Source organism: Phyllostomus discolor, chromosome 6 (genome assembly GCF_004126475.2).
Source record: "Phyllostomus discolor isolate MPI-MPIP mPhyDis1 chromosome 6, mPhyDis1.pri.v3, whole genome shotgun sequence".
Taxonomy (NCBI): Eukaryota; Metazoa; Chordata; class Mammalia; order Chiroptera; family Phyllostomidae; genus Phyllostomus; species Phyllostomus discolor.
Genome location: NC_040908.2, coordinates 160758898 through 160781286, shown reverse-complemented (window position 1 = coordinate 160781286; position 22389 = coordinate 160758898). Strand labels below are relative to the sequence as shown.

Genomic DNA, 22389 nt, shown 5'->3' with positions numbered 1-22389 from the left:
AACATGTAGGAAATCAAGATAACCAGAAGTGCAATAGAGATGTTGAAGCCTGCTACATAAAGAAGAACCAGCTCACTAACATGTGTATCAGAGCAGAGAGAACCATGACTGCTGGAATGTCACAGAAAAAGTGATGGACCACATTGGACTCACAGAAAGAGAGGCTGAATGTGTCTCCAGTGTGGACAGAGGCATTGAGGAACCCACAGAAATAGGAACCTATGGCCAGACTTGCACACACACCTGTGGTCATGGTGGTGGTGTAATGCAGGGGTTTGCACACTGCTACATAGCGGTCATAGGCCATGGAGGCCAAGAGGTAATTTTCCACAGTGGCCAAGGCTAGAAAAAAGAACATCTGAGCAGCACATGCATTGTAGGAGATGACCTTGTGTCCTAGAAGAAATCCAGCCATGACTGTAGGAGTGACATCTGAGGAGTAACACAAATCCACCAGAGACAAGTTACTGAGGAAAAAGTACATGGGAGTGTGGAGACGAGAGTCCAAGAGAATCAACACCGTAATTCCCAAATTCCCAATCACTGTGATGAGGTAGATGACAGTGAACATGATGAAGAGGGGGACCTGCAGCTCTGGGTCATTGGTTAGTCCAAGGAGGATGAACTCAGTCACTTCTGTAGTGTTCTCCATCAGTGTGGATAATCACAAAATGCTTGGTGGCTAGGAGAACAATGAAACAGTGACAAAGGCACTTAAATTGAGAAGTGTACATGCAACATGTATTGTTTCATTATAGGAATAACTTGTATTTCAAGACTCTCCAGACAAAATATGGGCTTCACAACAAAATGAAGTGCATTAATTATATCTGTTTACATGTTGTTGAATCTGAAGGATCTTTATGGAAAATTTCCGTAATTTTAAAGTTCATATGTTTATAAATTGAGATATAGAAAATTAAATAACTCAATGAATGGCTTATCCACAGTGAATGTACCTGTCAATCAACTTTTCCAAAGCCTAGTGTATGCATATATTTTAATGTTGCTCATCTGTTGGAAATGACTGGATGCACTTTGAAAGTATATACATTATGTTATCTTAAGAATATTATGTTTATTTTGTTAAAACATCCATTTATACTAGGATGCACAAGAGGCTGAGTCATTTTTTGTATCCAAATACATATTAATTGGCAAGCCATGCTTTGGACCCAGGCTGATCTTTGAATCCACACTCAGTGGTTTCTTAGTCGATGGTCTTAATTTTATTGAAATGAAATTGAATTCTACTCAAAATACAGTTACTCCTCATCTCCCTTCATTTAAACTCAGTGCTTGTTGTTCATAGTGTCGTAACTGAGAGATTTATAAGGTAGGAACATACACAACCAAGAGATGCAATTCTGAAGAGAAGGCAAAGCATCTGGTACAGAGCTTGGACTCTGGGCTGAGGTGTGTATTAGCCCAACTGTTTGCTGCCTAGGAATCATTAATCCTAACATAACAGCTGAACCTTGTATACTCATCTGCAAAATTAAGACAATAATAGGACCTATTTTATTTATAGTGTTATTGTGAGAATTAAATAAGGTAATATATTTAAAAAAGACAAAAAGACAAGAAAACTCTGGGTTTGGTATAGTCTGATGAGTGCTAGCTATAGTATTACTGTTAGGATGGAATGATTGTCTTTATGTTGGTTTAGGAACAATGGGTAGTGACCTGCAGGTCTTCAAGTGTGCAAGGCATTTAAAGTCTTAAAGCCTTCCTCTTCAGTTTGCCTTTTCTCACACTCTGGCTCTACTGAGATTTTCTCTGTCTCCAGTTTCTCCAGTTTCTTCATTCACCCATAGTGCTGTCTGGTTCAGCAATTGCATGTGAGCCATTATTTTGCTGAATTCTTCCTTGAAATCCATGTTTGAGCTTCAAATAGTCCCTTTTTCTTAAACTCATTCCTTCTCCTGTTACTCTCATCTCATCACAGAATCACCAGATTCAGGGTTGAACTTCCTTTGGTTATGGGCTTTCTTTAGCCTATAGATCTATTTTGGTGGCAAACACTGTGTTGTAAAATATTTTATTTCAGTCTGTTCTGTGTAGGAAAAGTATTTTAAATTTTTTTTCAATTTGAAAGATATCCATCTTCTGCTAACTACTAATATATTTGTCCTAATAATTTTTTTAAATCTTCTTTTAAAAAATTTGATTTATTTATTGGGGTGTCACTAGTTAATGAATTTAAATAGCTTTCAAGTGTACAATTTCATAATGCATCATCTGTATACTGCATTGTGCATTTACCACTCAAAGTCAAGATTCCCTCTATCTATCTATCTATCTATCTATCTATCTATCATCTATTTATAACATCTTTTACTATTTTCTACCCTCTCCTAAAACTTTTGCAACTTCACTTTTCAAGCCTATCTCATGATGATATTAAGTTTGCCAACCTTAACACACATGACCACTTTTATCATATAGTATGTTCTATGAGGAATAAGGCTTTATAAATGTGTGTGTGTGTGTGTGTGTGTGTGTGTGTGTAAGGTAGGCAGAATTATTATTCCTAGATTACCAGTAAGGAAATTGAAGGTTTGGGAAGTTATAGAATGCTTTAAAATTGCACAGCTAGTGCAAGAAAGAGGTAAGATTCAACTGTTAAATCCACATTTTATCTAATCAAAGGCTATGTTTGTAGTCATTCACTGTCTACTTATGTGGATGAGCTAGTAATAAGAAGCATGAGAGTACAGGGAAAAGTTTATATGTATTTTGGGTCTTGTTCATTCATACTAGACATTTTCATAATTTAAAAATCATTTCACTCTCATTTGCTTTGTTTATTTGTTAGTCTTTTAAATTTTATTTTATATTTTAAATTTTATTTTTCAATTATATATTTTACACTGTAAAGTATATCATTCTTTATTTTTTTAACTCCAATGAGAGAATCAACATTTGGTGAACAAAATGAAATTATCCCTAGACCAATCACAGAATCATCTATGTTATTTTTTTGGTTTATATCCTTAGGAAAGCAGAAAGATATTCAAAGTCTCAGTAAACTCGTTACTGATGGAAATTTTGACGTTTATACTCCAGTCTCACCTTCATGTTTTAGAAAAACATTGGAAATATCTTTTTCTTTTCAAATAACTCAAAGTATAGCTCTCCCACTTGCATGAATAACACTTCTTGCTAAAAATGTTCATGGAATATAGAGGCTTGCCTGTCTGCTGGGAGAGTAAACACAGCCAATCTGAATAGTGAGTCTGAAATCAGGATATCAGCTGTAGAATATGCATAATACGATTGGAGTTACTGTGTCTCAGGTAGGGGTCATAAGGTTCCAAAATCGCTAAAGCAGGAAACCTGCCATGCATTCTCCCTCTGTCCTTAGCAAAGTCACTTACCTCCTTGTTGTAAAATAAACACAATGATATTACCTCTGTCTCCAATTCACAGAACTGTGTCTGTAAATAACAAATAAGAGAAAACCTGTAAAACATCTTAATAAGAGATTCTTATTTTAACGTCAATCCGTGTAACTTTTATCTTATGGGGCTTTTCCTGACTATGGTCACAGGCTCATATCCAATCCTAGGGTAAGGCCTCTTACCTTATGCCTAAGTTGAGGCATACTAACAAGTGTTAATATTCAGATGAATAAATGACCACCAAATGGGTTCAGTGTGTGTGGATGGTGCATCTAAAAATATGTCACGTTGAGTCATGTTGGGATTTCCAAAGCCAGTGCATGGGGACGTGGAATTACAGAGACATGGAGCACTCTGGGAATTTCCCCTTTGAGAACATCCATACCCCTCTTCCCACTTTCCTAAGAGAGAAGCAATTAAACTGCCCATGGGGACATGCTGGTTATTTTCATTGTTTTTTACACATGTGTTTTCTACTGTCTTTTCTTGTGTGGTTTTTTTTTGGTTAATTTATAATTAATGTATAATTTGCACACTATAATATCCACAATTTAACATATAGTTCTAAGAATTTTGTCTGATTGGTATTAAGAAACCACTATTACTTACTTAAACAAATTCCTATGATCTTCTTTGCTAAAACTTTTCTCCCATCCACTGTCACTCGCAATCCATGAACAGTTTTGTCCACTAATTTTGCATTTGTAAGTATGCCCTATATGTAGTCCTAGAGTAAAGACTCTTTGAGTCTGTCTTTCACTTAGCATTTGAGGTCCATCCACATTAATACCTGTTTCGTAGTGAAATATTTTTATTGCAGAGCAGTATTCTTTTATATAGATATTACAAATCATTTATCCTATTTCTCTGCTCCAACCATCTCTCCCACCTAAAGCAGGAGGAGAAAAATGAAGAAACATTTGTTAAATTCCCTATACAGAAGCACAGGCTCACTAAAACACTGAGACCTGATCACAAGATTATATGCTGTTTCCTCTCCCCTACACCACATTACTTGAGGACTATTTACAGGAGTTTCTTTTACCTAGTACATCATATCTACCTATGAAGGAAAAAAATTACTGGGTATACCAAAAAGAAGAAACACAATTTGAAGAGACATCCAAAGTAGACATTAGGATATCTTGATAAGGACATTAGAATTATTCAGATCAGGAATTTTAAATAACTATGATTAGTATGCTCAGGGCTCTAACTGGTAAAGTAGACAGCATGCAAGGACAGATGGGCAATGTAAGCAAAGAGATAGAAATCACACTAGAAACACGCCAGGATGACACTACTAAACTTCAACACTTATTATAAAGCTACGTAATCAAGACAATGTGGTATTGGTGAAAGAATATGGACATAGATCAGTGGAATAGAACAGAGAGCCCAAAAATAGACCTGTATAAAAATGGTCAACTGAAGTTTGACAAAGGAGCAAAGGCAATACATTAGCACTACTTCTTTTCAACAAATGATGCTGGAACAACTGGATGTGCACATGTAAAAAAATTTTTTTTTGTCTAGACACAAACCTCACGTCCTTCATAAAAGCTAACTTCAAATGTATCATAGACCTAAATGTAAATTATAAAACTATAAAACTCAGAAAAAAAGAAAAAACCTAGATGATCTTTGATATGGTGATGACTTTATAGATACAACACTGAAGTCACAATGTATAAAAAATTAATAAGTTAGATGATAAATATATAGAAAAAATATACAGAAGACAAATTAAAATTTAAAAAGCTGACCTACATCATATACCAAGGGAATGCAAATTAAAATGACAATGAGATATCACTATATACCTATTGAATGCCCAAAATTAAGAACACTGGCAATACCATACACTGCTGAGGGTGTGTAGCAAAAGGAATTTTCATTCATTATTGGTGGGAATGCAAAATGGAACCACCACATTGGAAGACAGTTGGAGGTTTCCCTAAAAACTAGCCATATTCATATCATACAATCCAGCAATCATCCTCCTTGGTATTTTCCCAAATGAGTTCAAAGCTTACATCCATAAAAAACCTGAATGTGAATGTTTATAGCACCTTTCTTCATAATCTCCCAAACTGAAGGTAACCAAGATGTTCTTCATTGGATCAAAAGATAAGTAAACTGTGGTACAATTATTTAGTACTAAAAAGAAATGATCTATCAAGCCACGAAAACACACGGAGGAACTTTAAATGCATATTACTATACTTGAGAAACCACTCTTAAAAGCCTATATACTGTATGATTCCAACTATATGACATTCTGGTAAGGGTAAAACTACAGCCATGGCAAAAAGGTCAGTAGTTGCCAGGGGTTTGGGGAGCGAGGATTGACTGGATGGAGCATAGAGAATTTTTAGGGCAGTGAAAATACTCTGTATGATATGATAATGATGGATTCAACTCATTACACACTTATTCAAACTCATAGCATGTACAAAACCAAGAAAGAACCCTGAGGTAAGCTGAGAAATTTGGGTGATTGTTTTATCCTTTTGTAATCTGTAATGTGAACATGATTCTACAAAATGTCTCAGTCAAGACACAAATGTTAATTCATTTAGGATGTGGTATTTATGTGTTTCTCAATAAAGTATGCCAAAAGAGTACATACTTTTATTTGAAAGTACATGATTCTTTCCCCTATTCAGAATCTTAGAACAGTTATTCAACAAAAGAGAAAATTATGATTGGACAAAACTCTATGTTTAATACTTTAATTCACTGTTTCAACTTTTTAATTAAAAACTAGCAACACTCTGTTTACCTCTGACAAATTTCCTACTCCATGTGAGTGCCCACATGGAGCACAAATACGTGCCTTTGTTCATCAGCTCATTCGTGACCCTGTTTCACATGTATGATTACATTGGTGTGTGGTAGAGAAAATGTAAGCAGAACAAGTAAACAAATCAAATATCATTAGTAACATTTGACAAGCAGATCCCAAAATTTCTAATGCTTTCCGTTACCCATCCCCATTCAGGTATTATATTTCTGAATATGTTTTCTTTTTACTAGACAAAAACTTTCGAAAAGATAAGGATGCCACCTCAGAAATTAAAGGCAATGGAACTTAAACAGTCAGTTATTGATGGGAAAAGTCTCAGAGATGTTAAACAATCTCTCAGATGTTAACTCAGATGTTATTGTGCATACCACAAGGTCAAAATCTCAACCCTCTAGAAAAATGTGCCTTCTGAACCACCTTCTTGAATGCACTCTTGACCTCCTTGTTCCTCAGGCTGTAGACCACTGGGTTCAGCATGGGGATGACCATAGAATAGAACACAGAAGCTGTCTTGTCTGTGTCCATAGAATGATTGGAGCTGGGCTGTAAGTACATAAAGATGACTGTTCCATAGAATATGGAAACTGTAGTGAGGTGAGATGCACAAGTGGACAAAGCCTTCTGGTGCCCTTGAGTTGAGTGCATCTTTAAGACAGTGACCAATATGAATAGGTAGGAAATCAAGATAACCAGGAGAGCAAAGAAGACATTGAAGCTTGACAGAAAAACAAGAAACACCTCACTCGTTTGTGTATCTGAGCAAGAGAGAGCCATGACAGCTGGAACATCACAGAAAAAGTGATGAACCATATTAGACTTACAAAAGAAAAGGCTGAATATGTCCCCAACATGGAGAGAAGCATTCAGGAACCCACAGACATAGGAGCCTATGACCAGACGTGCACACACACTTGTCGTCATGGTAGTGGTGTAATGCAGGGGTTTACACACTGCTGCACAGCGGTCATAGGCCATGGATGCCAAGAGGTAATTTTCCACAGTGGCAAAGGCTACAAAAAAGAACATCTGAGCAGCACATGCATTGTAGGAGATGGCCTTATTGCCTATAAGTAACCCAGCCATGACTTTGGGAGTGACAGCCGAGGAGTAAACAAAGTCCACCAGAGACAAGTTACTGAGGAAAAAGTACATGGGAGTGTGCAGACGAGAGTCCAAGAGAATCAACATGATCATCCCCAGGTTCCCAATCAGAGTGATGTGGTAGATGAGGGTGAACATGATAAAGAGGGGGACCTGCAGCTCTGGGGCATTGGTTAGTCCAAGGAGGAAGAAGTGTGTTACTTCTGTCCTGTTCTCCATCAGTTGTGTTTAGGAATCATGAAATGTCCTGTAACAGTGAGAAATAAAGAAAAGCAGTGACCAGCAAAAAGAAAATTGCAGTGAAATCAAAATGTATAAATACCATGTGCATTACTTTATTAATAATGTGTACTTCAAAATTATCTTGATCTAACATTAAGAGCTTTACATATAAATGTGTATATACAATAGGTAGTATCATTATTTTTATTTTGCCATTAAAATTAAGAATCTGAGAGGTTAAGTGATATTCTACAGTTATACAACTGGCATGAAGAAGATTCAAGACTCGAGGCTGGAAACCAGTTTCAACCCAATCAGATTCTGTGTGCAGTTATCTGCCCTACTCTCAGCATATTTAAAGGTGCCAGTAATACTAAAAATGATAGAGTAGGGAAAAGGTTGAACTACAGATGAATCTTGTTAATTCATTTAGTTTCCTTTGTAGTTTAATGAACGGTCACTTCACACTTATGCTTTTGTTTAACCTCCAGTAGGAGACAAATTAAGAGTGTAGAAGATGAACTTACAATTCTATCCAATCATTTATTTGTTTTTAATTCATCTTCTTCAGGGGAGCAGCAGGGAATTTTATAAGTATCATTAAACTCCTCACTAATGAAAGTTTTGACATTTATACTCCAGCCTCAACTCACCATGTTTTGAAAGTTCAAAACATTTGTTTTTGTGCTCCAACAACTCATAGTATATAGCTTCCTGAACAGTGTGTGTGGAAGTTAGCTTACCTGGCCCCTTGAAGAAGAGGGACAATCAGTCTCTGAATAGTGAGTGTGAATTCAGAAATTTAGCCTTAAAATAATGCATAAATAAGGGTAAGCAAGCTATATGTTAGGAATGACCAAAAGGTCCCAAGTTCTCTGAGACAGAGAAAGCTAAAGAAAAAAGGCGCTAACAAGGACCCACAACTCCAGATTCAAGTCCCAAATCCACCATGCATTCTTACCATGACCTTGGAGGAGTCCCTTACCTTCTCCTTATCTGTAAAGTCAACATAATAAAATTACTCCTCCTACATAATTTATGGGATTGTGTCTATAAAAAGCAAATAAAAGAAAGTGTATAAAAACAACTGAGTAAATGTGTACAATTGTAAAGTCACTCAATATATAATTTTATCCTTAGGTGATTTTCTTGGCCATGGTTGCAGGTTTCCTTTCAGTAGACAGAAAGGCTATGTTTAATGACAACTATTATCATTCAGATCAGTGCATGGTGATCAAAGAATCCAGCATGTGGTCTGTTCCCTCTAAAATGAAATCATGTGCAGCTTTGTTCATATTTCAGAGGATAATGCAAGGGAGCCAGGAGTAACTTATAGAGCTATGGAGCTCTCAGGAAATGTGCCCCATGAGAACCCACAGTTCCTCATCCCACCTTCTTAGGGAAGAAGCAATTAAACTGCCTATGGGGACCTGACTGCATAGCAAGTGTGCATCATGTTTTGGCATTACTTATTATGTTCCTTTTTAAAATTTTCTAAATGCATAACTTACAAACAGTAAGATCCACACACTTTGTGTGTGTGTGTATAGTTCTAAAAACTTGGTCAGATGTATATGGCTATGTAACTACTACCAGAATCAAGACAATAGAACATTTCCATCATGTATGCAAAAGCACAAGGTTCTTTGTGATCAGCTCCTTCTCCTATCCAGTGCCCCTGGATACCATTTGACTGTTTGTATGTGTAACTGCTTTTGCAAGAATGCCCTGCAATTCTAGCATGTGAGTGATCTGTACTCAGAAAATTCTAAGGCACTGATGAAAGAAATGAAGAAGATACAAATAAGTGGAAGCACATATGGTGTTCATTGATAGGAAGAATTAACATCATTAAAATGTCCATCTACCCATACCCCAACATAATAAAGACCATATATGAGAAAACTACAGCCAACATCACACTCAATGGGGAAAAAATTAAGCTTTCCCCCTAAAACCAGAAACAAGACAAGGACGTCTGCTTTTACCACTTGTACTCAACATAGTATTGGAAGTGCTAGCCACGACAATCAGACAAGAAAAACAATAAAAGGCATCTAAACTGGAAAGGAGGAAGTAAAACTGTTATTATTCACAGACGACATGATAGTGTACATAGAAAACCCTATAGACTCCACCAAAAAACTACTCAATCTAATAAGTGAGTTTGAAAAAACAGTAGGATACAAAGTCAATATTCAGAAATTGAAGGCATTTTTTGTACACCAACAATGAAATATCAGAAACAGAAATTAGGAAAAACACCATTTACTATAGCAATAAGAAAAATAAAGTACCTAGGAATAAACTTAACCAAAAATGTAAAAGACCTGTTCTCAGAAAACTACCCAACACTGAAGAAAAAAATTAAGGAAGGCACAAATAAATGAAAGCATATACCATGTTCATGAATTGGAAGAATTAACATCATTAAAATGTCCATACTACTCAAAGCATTTAACACAATCCCTATTAAAATACCAATGACATATTCCATAGATATAGAACAAATATTTCAAAAATTTATATGGAACCATAAATGATCCCATATAGCTGCATCAATTTTGAGAAAGAAGAACAAAGTGGGAGGAATCACAATACCTGAAATCAAACTATATTACAAGGCCACTGTAATCAGAACAGTCTGGTACTAGCGTAAGTACAGACACAGATCAAATGGACAGAATAAAGAGCCTAGAAATAAACCCATGTCTCTATGGTCAATTAATATTTGACAAAGGGGGCAGTTGCATAAAATGGAGTAAAAATAGCCTCTTCAACAAATGATGTTGGGAGATCAGGAGAGACACATGTAAAAAAAAAAATAGACCACCAACTTACACCATACATCAAAATAAAACCAACATGGATGGATAAAAGACTTACATGTAACATGACACCATAAAAGTCCTAGAGAAAAACATAGGCAGGAGAACTTCACATATCCCATGCAGCAATATTTTCACTGATGTGTCCCCTAGAGTAAGGGATGTAAAGGAAAGAATAAACAAATGGGACTTCATCAAAATCAAAAGCTTCTTCACAGCTAAAGAAAACATCAGCAAAATGAAAAGGGAACTAACCATATGGGAAAATGTATTTGCCAATGCTACCTCAGACAAGGGTTTGATCTCCAAAATATATGAAGAACTCACATGAGTCTCCACAAAAAAGACAAACAATCCAATTAAAAATGGGCAAAGAACCTGAACAGACACCTTTCTATGAAGGACATACAGAGGGCCCAAATTCACATGAAAAAATGCTCAAAATCACTAACCATCAGAGAGATGCAAATTAAAACCACAATGAGATACCACTTCACACTGGTCAGAGTGGCTACAAGAAACAAATCAACAAAAGCAAGTGCTGGCAAGGTTGTGGAGAAAAGGGAACCCTAGTACACTGTTGGTGGGAATGCAGACTGGTGCAGCCACTGTGGAAAACAGTATGGATTTTCCTTACAAAACTTAAAAAGGGTTCGCCTTTTGATCCAGTGATTCTACTGCTGGGATTATACCTTCAGGATACTGAAACACCAACTTAAAAAATCTATGCACCTCAATGTTTATACCAGTGTTATTTACAATAGCAAAGTGCTGGAAACAGCCTAAGTGCCCATCGGTAAAAACTGTGGTACAATTACACAATGGAATGCTATAAAGCAGAAGAAAAGAAGGAGCTCCTACCATTCATGACAGCATGGATGGAACTGGAGAGTATTATTATGCTAAGTGAAATAAGGAAGTCAGTGAAAGACAAATACCATATGATCTCACTTGTGTAACTTAATCAACAAAACAAAACAAAAAACAAAAGCCCCCAGCAAAATAGATCCAGAGACATGAAAATAAAGAACAAACTAACAGTAACCAGAGGGGAAGGGGAGGGGGCTAATGGGGGAAAGAAGGGAAAGGGTCAAGTCAAGGAACATGTATAAAGGACTGGCCCATGGACATGGACAATGGGGTGGGGATTGACTGTGGGACAGAGGGGCTGGGTGGGTCAGAGGAGAGCAACAAGGGGAAAATTGCAACCTCTGTAATTGAACAACAATAAAAACAAAAAAATGTAGTTCTTATTCACAACAGTCACATTTGAATGGCTTAAGAGCCACATGATGATGGCAGGTATTATGTGGAATGGAAGGTAGAAAATATTTTCATTGTGGCAGAAAGTTCTATTGAAATACACTGACCCAAAAGATAAGAAATTAAAAATAGTTGTATTCAAGTTTACATAATTTGAATATATAGTCATCAAACATTACAATTAAATTAAGTAGAAAGTCTCAACATTGAAATTACTTTCTGTATCTGTTTTTATAAAGCATTGTTCTTCTAAAATGTAACAAGAATCATTTGAAGTCATAAGAGAAAATGCAGATTTTAAGTGAAGAATAGGAAAACTCAAATCAACAAGTTTTAAACCTCACTTTACTTAATTTTAAAAGTTATTAACTTTAGTAAATATTTTGTACAAAAAAATAAAATGTCCATGCTACCCAAAGTAATCTATAGATTCAATGAAATTCCTATCACTATTCCCAATGTCATACTTCACAGAATTAGAATGGATATTTCAAACATTTATATGAAACCAAAAAGCCCCACAAAGCAGCCACAATGCTGAGAAGGAAGAACAAAGTTGGAGGAATTGTTATTACCTAATATCAAATAATATTATAAGGCTATAGTAATCAAAACTGTATGCTAGAGACATAAAACAGACACATAGATCAATAGAACATAACAAAGAGTCCAGAAATAAATCCACACCTTTCTAGTCAAATTAATATTCAATAGAGGAAGCAAGGACATGCAATGGGTTAAAGACAGTTTCTTCAATAAATGGTGTTGGGAAAATTGGATGGATATGTGCAGAAAGATGAAACTAGACCACCTTGTTACATCATACCAAGATTAAATTCAAAATGGATTAAAGACAAATATTACATCAAAAACCATAAAAATCCTAGAAGAAAACAGGCAGTAAAATCTTGGACATTGCTCACAGCAATATTTTACCAGATGTATCTCCCCAGGCAAGGGAAACAAAAATAAACAAAAAATAAACACATGGGACTTCATCATAGTAAAAAGTTTTTGCACAGCAAGGGAAATCATCAACAATAAAATGACAAACCATGGAGTGGGAGATTATATTTGCCAAAACACCTGAGGAGGGGTAAATATTGAAAATGTATAATGAACTTACAAAACTCAACACCAAAAAACAAACAATCCAATTAAAAAATGAACAAATAATCTGAATAGACACTTCTCCAAAGAGGACATACAGATGGCAAGTAGACAAAAAATACTCAACATCACTAGTCATCAGATCAATGCAAATTAAAAACATAATATAATGAGATATCACCTAACACCAGTCAGAATGGCTATCATCAATAAATGGACAAACAAGTGCTGGCCAGGATGTGGAGAAAAGGGAAACCTTTTGGACTGTTGAAGGAAATGCAGACTGGTGCAACCACTATGGAAAGCAGTATAGAGATACCTCAAAAACTAAAAATGGGTCTTCCTTTTGGCCCGGCAGTCCCACTTCTGGGAATACATGCAAAGGAATCCAAAACACTAATTCAAAGAAACATAAGCACCCCTATGTTCATTGTAGCATTATTTACAATCCCCAAGATATGGGAGCAGCCCAAGTGTCCATCAATGGATGAGTGGATAAAACAACTATGGGACATTTTCACAATGGAATACTACTTGGCTGTAAAATAGAAGAAAATTTTACCCTTTGCAACAGCATGGATGGACCTGGACAACATTATGCTGAGTGAAATAAGCCAGTCAGAGAAAGACAAATACCATAGTATTTCATTTATATATGGACTCCAATGAACAAACTGAACTAACAAGCAAAATAATGACAGACTCATAGTTAGAGAGCAGGATGACAACTAATGAGCAGGGAGGTAAGGGGATGGAGGGGTAATGCAAAAAGAAAAAAGGACTCATGGACATGGGCTACAGTGTGGTGATTGCAAAGGAGAGGGGGAGAAAAGGGGTTTAAATGATAATGGAAAAATACAATAAAAAGAATAAAAAAGAAAAGAAATATGAATTCAAATTTTTATACCCATCTAAACTACCATTTCAGTATGATGGCAAAATGAAACCTTAAGAGACATATAAAAGCCAAAAGTTATTATTCTATCCACATGTTCAGAAGTACAGCAAAAGTGTTTCTGCAATAGGGAAGAGATGGAATTTATCACATTGGGGAATTTGGCAGAAGAAACACAGCATAATTTGTTCTTTTTTTTTGTCTTGTTTATCTGCACAGGACACCTTCTTATCTTCTATCTGCTCTCTTTACATAGTATGAATGATGAGATAACATCTGCCTGTTAAAGGAGAGTCCTATATAACTTTAGATTTCCCATAAGCAGATCCTGAGTCAAGGATTCCATTTCAAGTAGTGCATTTGGGAATTAATAGCAGAAAGCACTAACAGAGTAGTCAAAAAGATGGTCAGGGGTGGAAGGAAGTCAATTCAGGAAGGAAGTCAATTAGTGAGTATGTTATATATGTGGACAACTGAGTTTAATTATACTAAGAATCATGTGAGCACTGTATAAACACACCTGAGACTTATACTACCTGACAGTTGAGGAATCTGGTGTATATATTACTCTACTGCTATCTGTCATTTACTGATGACTGCCACCTGAGAAAGTGCATTGTCTGTCCATTGATTAAAAATATTCTTGCAAAAAATAAATGCTCATTCCAAGAGTTGAAACTTTTTTTTCATAATTATTTGCCAACAGGGAAAATGATTGCCATAGGTTTGTAAATAGGGCACCAACAGCCTATGATACAGGGCAATAATTCATGACAAAAAGAAGCCCATCTGTTTAATATCTGAATCAAACATCTTAGTTAACTTGTCAGTATTAAAGCTAATTTAATCTCCATGCTTCTAACTCCTATGTCATATCTGTGTATTCACTGCAAATGCAGAAAGGAAAATAAAGATATTATTTCTAAATCTCCAAACAGTTCTAGTCATCTAGTATTTGGCTAGACCAAGTGAAAGCATAAAGAGAAAACAGGAAATGTTTTGTCTATGAAAACAAAATAAACTTTAACAATATTTTTCAACTATTAATAATGACCATAAATTAAATAAATTAGATATGCTTCTCATCTATGTATATTTTCAGGGGAGACCCCAAAACACCAGAATTATCTTCTGGAGGGCGGGCCCCCTGTAGTACAGGTTTCCCCCACTAGGTGAGTTCCAGGAACTTATGTGGATCAGTGTACCAGCTGGCATTGTTGTGAAAGGCTATGTTTGGCTTCAGTGAAATTTTTTTGACTCTTTCAATGTATTTGCCCATTTTATGATGAGTGACTTATGAGTACACCTGCCCACATCCTGCTGGGTATTCAGCAGTTTTTGACCCAAAATGGCATCAACCCCCATGGCCCCACCATCCCTATTCATCCAATCTCCCCCCAAGTGACACTTTTTTGTTTCTTCGGATGAAAAAAGTTCTCAGAGGGACATGTTTTGGAAGAGGTGAAACAAAAATTGGCAGAAGTACTAAAAGGCATCCAAATTAATGAGTTCAAAAACTGCTCTGAGCAGTGGAAAAAAATGTCTCAATAGGTGTATTGCATCAGATGGAGAGTGCTTGGAAGGTCATTGAAGTTTGAACAAGTAAAAATAAATACACAATTTTTTATAAATAAATTCCAGGTTTTGGGGTCCCCCATTGAACACCGTAATAAAAACAGGGTGAGTGAGGGGAATGACATGAATTGCTGAAAATACATCTTTGTGCTCTTCAACACACCAAACTCAACATACCACACCATGTCCCCGTGTGCAGTTTACTTGCTTCTTCCTTAGGTAAGTAAGAACTAATGGCTCTCACAGGGGACTTGTTCCCCCAAGAGGAGCATGCCCAAGCAATTTCCTCCTGATTCCCCCTCTGAAATCTCAATATCACTCTGCACAAGACTATTTAAAAGAGACTGGATTCTGAGCAGAGCCAGATTGGTCACCACACATTCAAATGAAAGCTAACCCTTTTTTAGTCCACTCACTGGCCTTTCTTCCAACTATTTGCAGTAATTCTTTAAAGACAGTAAATTAAAATGCCTTATGATAAAAATTATATTTCTCCATTCTGAAAGAATAACCCCTTACTAAGTGCTTTTATAGATCCATCTTCATTTGCTATTCACAGACACAATGTTGGAAATTACATGGCAGAGATCATTTTATTATGTCTGTATTACAAATAAGTAGACTTAGCTCAGCAGAAGTTAAATAAATTGTTCAAGTATGCAGAAAAAATCCATGGTAGATGAAAGACTTAAAACAATACTTTCTAGCTCCATGTGCATGACCTTTTCACCATCTCTTCATGCTTCAGGGATATTGAAAACTTTTGATTGGTACATGAGAGACAGTTTCTCCAAAATTATTTGTGCATTCTTCCACGGATGAATTTCTAATTTGAGACTCACATTTCAAGATTGCCTTTTTCTTCTCTCAAGGAACATGGTAAGCTTCTATATTCAATATGTAGCATTCAAATATAAATACATTTTGTTCAGTAGATATACAGTAGCATTTATGAAATGTCATGTTGCTTTCCTTCAGAGGATGAGCAGAAACCTAGGATAGATAATACTCTAATTGAGCAGATTGTCAATGCATCCATTCACCATATATGTGGCTGTCAGTGAAGGATAGCTAATTCAGATGATGAAACAACTTGTCTTTTGCCTCCAGAAGGATAATCATGAAAATACCAAGATTCTTCTTCTTTGCATTTTTATTGAAGGTAATAGTTTTATTTTTAATATATTTTTAAATTAAATATATTGGGTTTCAATTGGTTAATAAAATGATATGGGTTTCAAGTGTACAGTTACATGATACACCATCTGTATATTGCATTGTGTGTTCACCATCCAAAGTCAAATCTTCCATCATGAAATAATGGACCCTCTTTACCCTTCACTACCTCCCACTTCTCTGTTTACCATCATACTGTTGTCTGTGTCTATGAGTTTCTGTTTATCTTTTTTATTCATTTGTTGTTTTTGGTTTTATATCCTACATATTCTTACTCCATTTTCACTATCATTTCCCCTTAATAGGCCCTTTTCATTACTTGCACATGTGGAAAATCTAAAAGTGGGGTGGTAAAAGGCACAAGTCATGGAATCCATTGGAGAAGGGTTTGGATCTTGAAGAAGGTCACAGTAGGTGGAATTTTAGTAAGGCACATAATCTCTCAAATCCTCCATTTTCCTAACTGTAAATAAGCGTTATGCATATGTATGTGGGTATGCACACTCTTTCTTTTGTTCTGCTTTTCTGTCTAATCTATTATCTATCTCTTCATCTATCATTCATTCATCCATACACCCTCTGTTTTTGTGTCTGTCTGCCTATATGATCATCTGTCTGTCTTGTCTGATTTCTGCCTATCAGTCTATAACATAAAATAGTACATAAGTACTGTGTTGCTGCTACTAACACCTGGATATCTGATTTGGGGATAGGTTTATTCCAGTTATGTGTCCTTGGACAAGGTAATACTTCTTTCTGCTCTTCTGTTGATTAATACACACAATTAGGAAGTCGACCTTGTGATCTGTGAAGATGCCTAAGCTTCATCAATCTCTAACTCTATAGATAATTTACTTATTATATATATATTTTTTATTTCCATGTGGTAGTCTTAATAATTATGTTCAATTATACTCACATTCTAATCCCTGGAACTTGTGATTATGTTCTGTATGTGGTAAAAGGTAGTGCATAAATGTAGCTAAGTTAAAGATTTTATACTAGGTTATCCATGTGGGTCTAATAAGAACATACCAGTCTTAATAAAATCTAGCAAATGCTAAACAAAAACCTACAGCCTGAGTGATGTGCTTACAAACACAAATACTGCAAATTTCAGACAAGTAAAATAATGTGTGGAGGGGCCAAGAGGAAGATGGTAGAAAACAGTAGTTTATCAGAAAATAGACGTCCTTCCAAAGATTTCAATTATATATATAAGATTTGAAACATTGGCTTACTCATGAATAATCTGCAGAACTAGAGTTGACCCTGCAGCATAAATTCTCAGCCCTCAGTCTTTGTGACCTTGCTAAGTGTTGAAAGTGACGACAGTAAAAATGAGTCTAAGATACAATAGGAGTCTTTCAACACAAGCTAAACTGTGGGTCAAATGGAAAAACAAATTAAGCAAAAAATGGTCTTGGAGATCCCTGGGTTCTCACAACAAATGCTTGACAAAGTCACTGATATGGAAGAGGTAGGACAGAGTGAGACATACTGGAAGAAACAAACAAACAAACAAACAAAAAAACTGAGTGGCTCCATTGTGTAAAAAAGTGCAAATCAAAGAGTAAAACCCATGCACACCTTAAGCTTCCCATGTTACTACGTAATCTTTCCTAAACCAACAGACACCATTTTTCCATTCTAAAGATGACACAAATAAGGAATGCATTGAACCTCCCATTGTGTGAACTGTTTGCCATGATTATTTCATTTAATTCTCACAATAATTTTGACACAGGTTCTGATATCACCTTCATTTTACTGATGTATAAAATGACGTTCAAGAAACTTCATTTAGGACCAGTGTCTCCCAGATAAATGGTAGGGCATATAGGTGAAAGTATGTGCACATCACCCCCAAGCCCAATATTTTATATCCAGTTCTATACCTTCTCTTTTTTTTTTTATTTCAATCATTGTTCAAGTACAGTTTTCTGCCCCCTACTCCCGTTTCAGCCCCTCCACCCAACCTTCCCCCCTTCCTCCCACCACCCCCCACCCTTAGTTTTTGTCCATGTGTCCTCCAAATTTGTTCCTGTAATCCCTACCCATTCCCCCCTGAAATTCCCTCTTCTCTCCCCTCTGGCCACTGTCAGACTATCCCCTATTTCAGTGTCTTTGGTTATATTTTGCTAGTTTTTTGTTTTGTTTTGTTTTGTTGTTTAGATTCCTGTTAAAGGTGATATCATGTGGTATTTGTCTTTCACTGCCTGGCTTGTTTCACTTAGCATAATGCTTTCCAGCTCCATCCATGCTGTTGCAAAGGGTATGAGCTCCTTCTTTCTTTCTGCTGTATAGAATTCCATTGTGTAAATGTACCATAGTTTTTTGATCCATTCATTTACTGATGGGCATCTAGGTTGCTTCCAGCACCTAGCTATTGTAAATTGTGCTGCTATGAACATCGGGGTGCAAAGGTTCTTTTGTATTGGTGTTTTAGTGTTCTTAGGATAGAGTCCCAGCAATGGAATTGCTGGGTCAAAAGGCAGATCCATTTTTAGTTTTCTGAGGAAGTTCCAAACTGCTTTCCATAATGGTTGTACCAGTCTGCAGTCCCACCAACAGTGCACTAGGGACCCCGTTTCTCCACATCCTCTCCAACACTTGTTATTTGTTGCTTTGTTTATGATGGCCATTGTGACTGGTGTGAAGTGGTATCTCATTGTGGTTTTAATTTGCATCTCTCTGATGGCTAGCGATATTGAACATCGTTTCATGTGTCTTTGGATTTTCTGTATGTCCTCCTTGGAGAAGTGTCTGTTCAAGTCCTTTGCCCATTTTTTAATTGGGTTACTTGTCTTCTTAGAGTGGAGTCGCGTAAGTTCTTTATATATTTTGGAGATTAAACCCTTGTCTGAGGTATCATTAGCAAATATGTTTTCCCATACAGTTGGTTCTCTTTTTATTTTGATACTGTTTTCCTTAGCTGTGCAAAAGCTTTTAATTTTGATGAGATCCCATTTGTTTATTCTTTCCTTTATGTCCCTTGCTCTAGGAGACAAGTCAGTAAAAAAGTTTCTGCGTGAAATATCTGAGATTTTCCTACCTACGTTCTCTTCTAGGACTTTAATGGTGTCACACTTTATATTTAAGTCTTTTATCCACCTTGAATCTATTTTTGTATAAGGTGTAAGTTGGTGCTCGAGTTTCATTTTTTTGCACGTAGCTGTCCAGTTCTCCCAACACCATTTGTTGAAGAGGCTATTTTTATTCCATTTTATGTTGCTGCTTCCTTTGTCAAATATTAATTGACTGTAGAGGCTTGGGTTTATTTCTGGGCTCTCTGTTCTGTTCCATTGGTCCATGTGCCTGTTTTTATGCCAGTACCAGGAGGTTCTAGCCACAGCAATCAGACAAGAAAAAGAAATAAAAGGAATCCAAATCGGAAAGGAGGAAACAAAACTGTCACTGTTTGCAGATGACATGATAGTGTACATAGAAAATCCTATAGACTCCACCAAAAAACTGCTTGACCTAATAAATGAATTTGGTAAAACAGCGGGATACAAAGTCAATATCCAGAAATCAAAGGCATTTCTGTACACCAACAATGAAACAGCAGAAGCAGAAATCAGGAAAAAAATCCCATTTGAAATAGCAAAAAGGAAAATAAAATACCTAGGAATAAACCTAACCAAAGAGGTAAAAGACCTGTATTCAGAAAACTACATAACACTGAGGAGAGAAATCAAGGAGGACACAAACAAATGGAAACATATACCGTGTTCATGGATTGGAAGAATTAATATCATTAAAATGTCCATACTACCAAAAGCAATCTACACATTCAATGCAATACCGATTAAAGTACCAATGGCATATTTCACAGACATAGAACAAACACTTCAACAATTTATATGGAACCATAAACGACCCCGAATAGCTGCTGCAATTTTGAGAAAGAAAAGTAAAGTAGGAGGAATCACAATACCTGACATTAAACTATACTACAAGGCCACTATACCTTCTCTTTAGAGTTGCTTTTGTTGGTTGCATTTATCTCTCATATTGTACTTATCTGACTGCATCATTATATGCATACACTTATGAATTAGTCTACTGGGCAACCCAAAACATTAAACTTGGTGAATGGACTCAATCATTAAAAATATAAAATAAACTTCAAATCAATTCAAATTTACTAGTGGCATTTAGTTTGGGAACCATTCTCATTGGGTCTAAAGCATGCTCTGTTAATAATCATGTGTACCTGAATAAATTACTCAATACTTTGGTTGCCAAGTTACCTTGTATATATATGGGCATAAAAACTAATTAATTTAATTAGGATATGAGAGTAACAAATGAATATAAATGAGCACAATAGAAGTGTAAGCTATTAGTAGACTCAAAGACTTTAGTTTGGACAATAAATCCATTTCAGGCATGTGACCTTGAACAGTCCCTTACTTTTCCTTTTAACTGGGTTTACTCATATATAAAATTAAGAAGTTGGGAGAATGATTTGTGAAGAATCTTCCTCTACAAAAGCCTATTCCTATATAGATCAGTTATCCACTAAATTGCATTGTCTTTCTCATGCTGTAGAATTGGAGGATATTAAAAAACAAATTATTGCTGTAACAAAATAATACTATGCATTATTTCTCTGCAACAATTCTTTGTTCATCCCTCTCTTCTCTTCTTTTTCCTACAGGTATCTTGTGATTCTCAAATCACATCCATGGAGAACAGTACAGAAGTGACTGAATTCATCCTGTTAGGACTAACCAATTCCCCAGAACTACAGGTCCCTCTCTTTATCACGTTCACCCTCATCTACCACATCACTCTGATTGGGAACCTGGGGATGATCCTGTTGATACTGCTGGACTCTCATCTCCACACTCCCATGTACTTTTTCCTCAGTAACTTGTCTCTGGCAGATTTGTGTTACTCTTCAGCTGTCACTCCTGCTGTCATGGCTGGATTTCTTCTAGGACACAAGGTCATCTCCTACCATGCATGTGCTGCTCAGATGTTCTTTTTTGTAACCTTTGCCACTGTGGAAAATTACCTCTTGGCCTCCATGGCCTATGACCGCTATGCAGCAGTGTGCAAACCCCTGCATTACACCACCACCATGACAACAGGTGTGTGTGCATGTCTGGCCATAGGTTCCTATGTCTGTGGGTTCCTGAATGCCTGCATCCACATTGGGATAACCTTCAGCCTCTCTTTCTGTGAGTCTAATGTGGTCCATCACTTTTTCTGTGATGTTCCAGCAGTCATGACTCTGACTTGTTCTGATAAGCATATCATTGAACTGATTCTTATTTTTATTTCAACCTTTAATATCTTTCTTGCTCTTTTTGTTATCTTGATTTCCTACCTGTTCATATTTATTACCATTTTGAAGATGCACTCAAGACAGGGATACCAGAAGGCTTTATCTACCTGTACTTCTCACCTTGTTACAGTTTCCATATTTTATGGGAATATCATTATTATGTACTTACAGCCAAGTTCCAGTCATTCCATGGACACAGACAAAATCGCATCTGTGTTCTATACCATGGTCATCCCCATGCTGAACCCTGTGGTCTACAGCCTGAGGAACAAAGAGGTCAAGAGTGCATTCAAGAAGGTTGTTGAGAAGGCAAAACTGTCTCTGTTTTGTTGTAATGCATAGAGTCTGCAATAAGTTATCTCATTCCTTTTAGATTTGCTCCATGATATAACTCAACTGTTAATGAACATTTGAGATATTAGAACAAAAGTTTTGTCTAATGTTATTTATTTCTTTTGTTGAGGAATAGTTCCAATATCCTAAAATGGAGAAAAATATAATAATTGTTTTAAATGCAATTTAATTAATGAAGCATGTTTTTGTTGGCACATTTTATCCAGCACTAAATAATTATAACAGCTTAATAAATTAATGTTTCAGTCATTCCTGAGTGATTGGGGGATAAAAAGCATGTGCGTGTGAAAGTTCCCAAAGGTGAATAGCCATGTTAGAATAAATGAGATATGGTTAAGTCATTTTTACCTTAG

General features: G+C 36.2%; 2 protein-coding genes and 1 pseudogene across 2 annotated transcripts; 1 reads left to right on the top strand and 2 right to left on the bottom strand.

The window, feature by feature from the left end:
• The window catches only part of LOC114499103, a 972-nt pseudogene extending 299 nt beyond the window's left edge, over positions 1-673 (bottom strand).
• A 5915-nt stretch (positions 674-6588) lies between these two features.
• LOC114500293 (olfactory receptor 5B2-like) lies at positions 6589-7549 on the bottom strand. Its single transcript, XM_028516945.2, has one exon. The coding sequence runs from the start codon at positions 7531-7533 to the stop codon at positions 6589-6591; it is 945 nt and encodes a 314-aa protein (XP_028372746.1). The 5' UTR covers positions 7534-7549.
• An 8726-nt stretch (positions 7550-16275) lies between these two features.
• LOC114499102 (olfactory receptor 5B3-like) lies at positions 16276-22024 on the top strand. Its single transcript, XM_028515053.2, has 2 exons — positions 16276-16369; positions 21050-22024. The coding sequence occupies exons 1-2, from the start codon at positions 16328-16330 to the stop codon at positions 22022-22024; spliced, it is 1017 nt and encodes a 338-aa protein (XP_028370854.2). The 5' UTR covers positions 16276-16327.
• Positions 22025-22389: the final 365 nt, after the last annotated feature.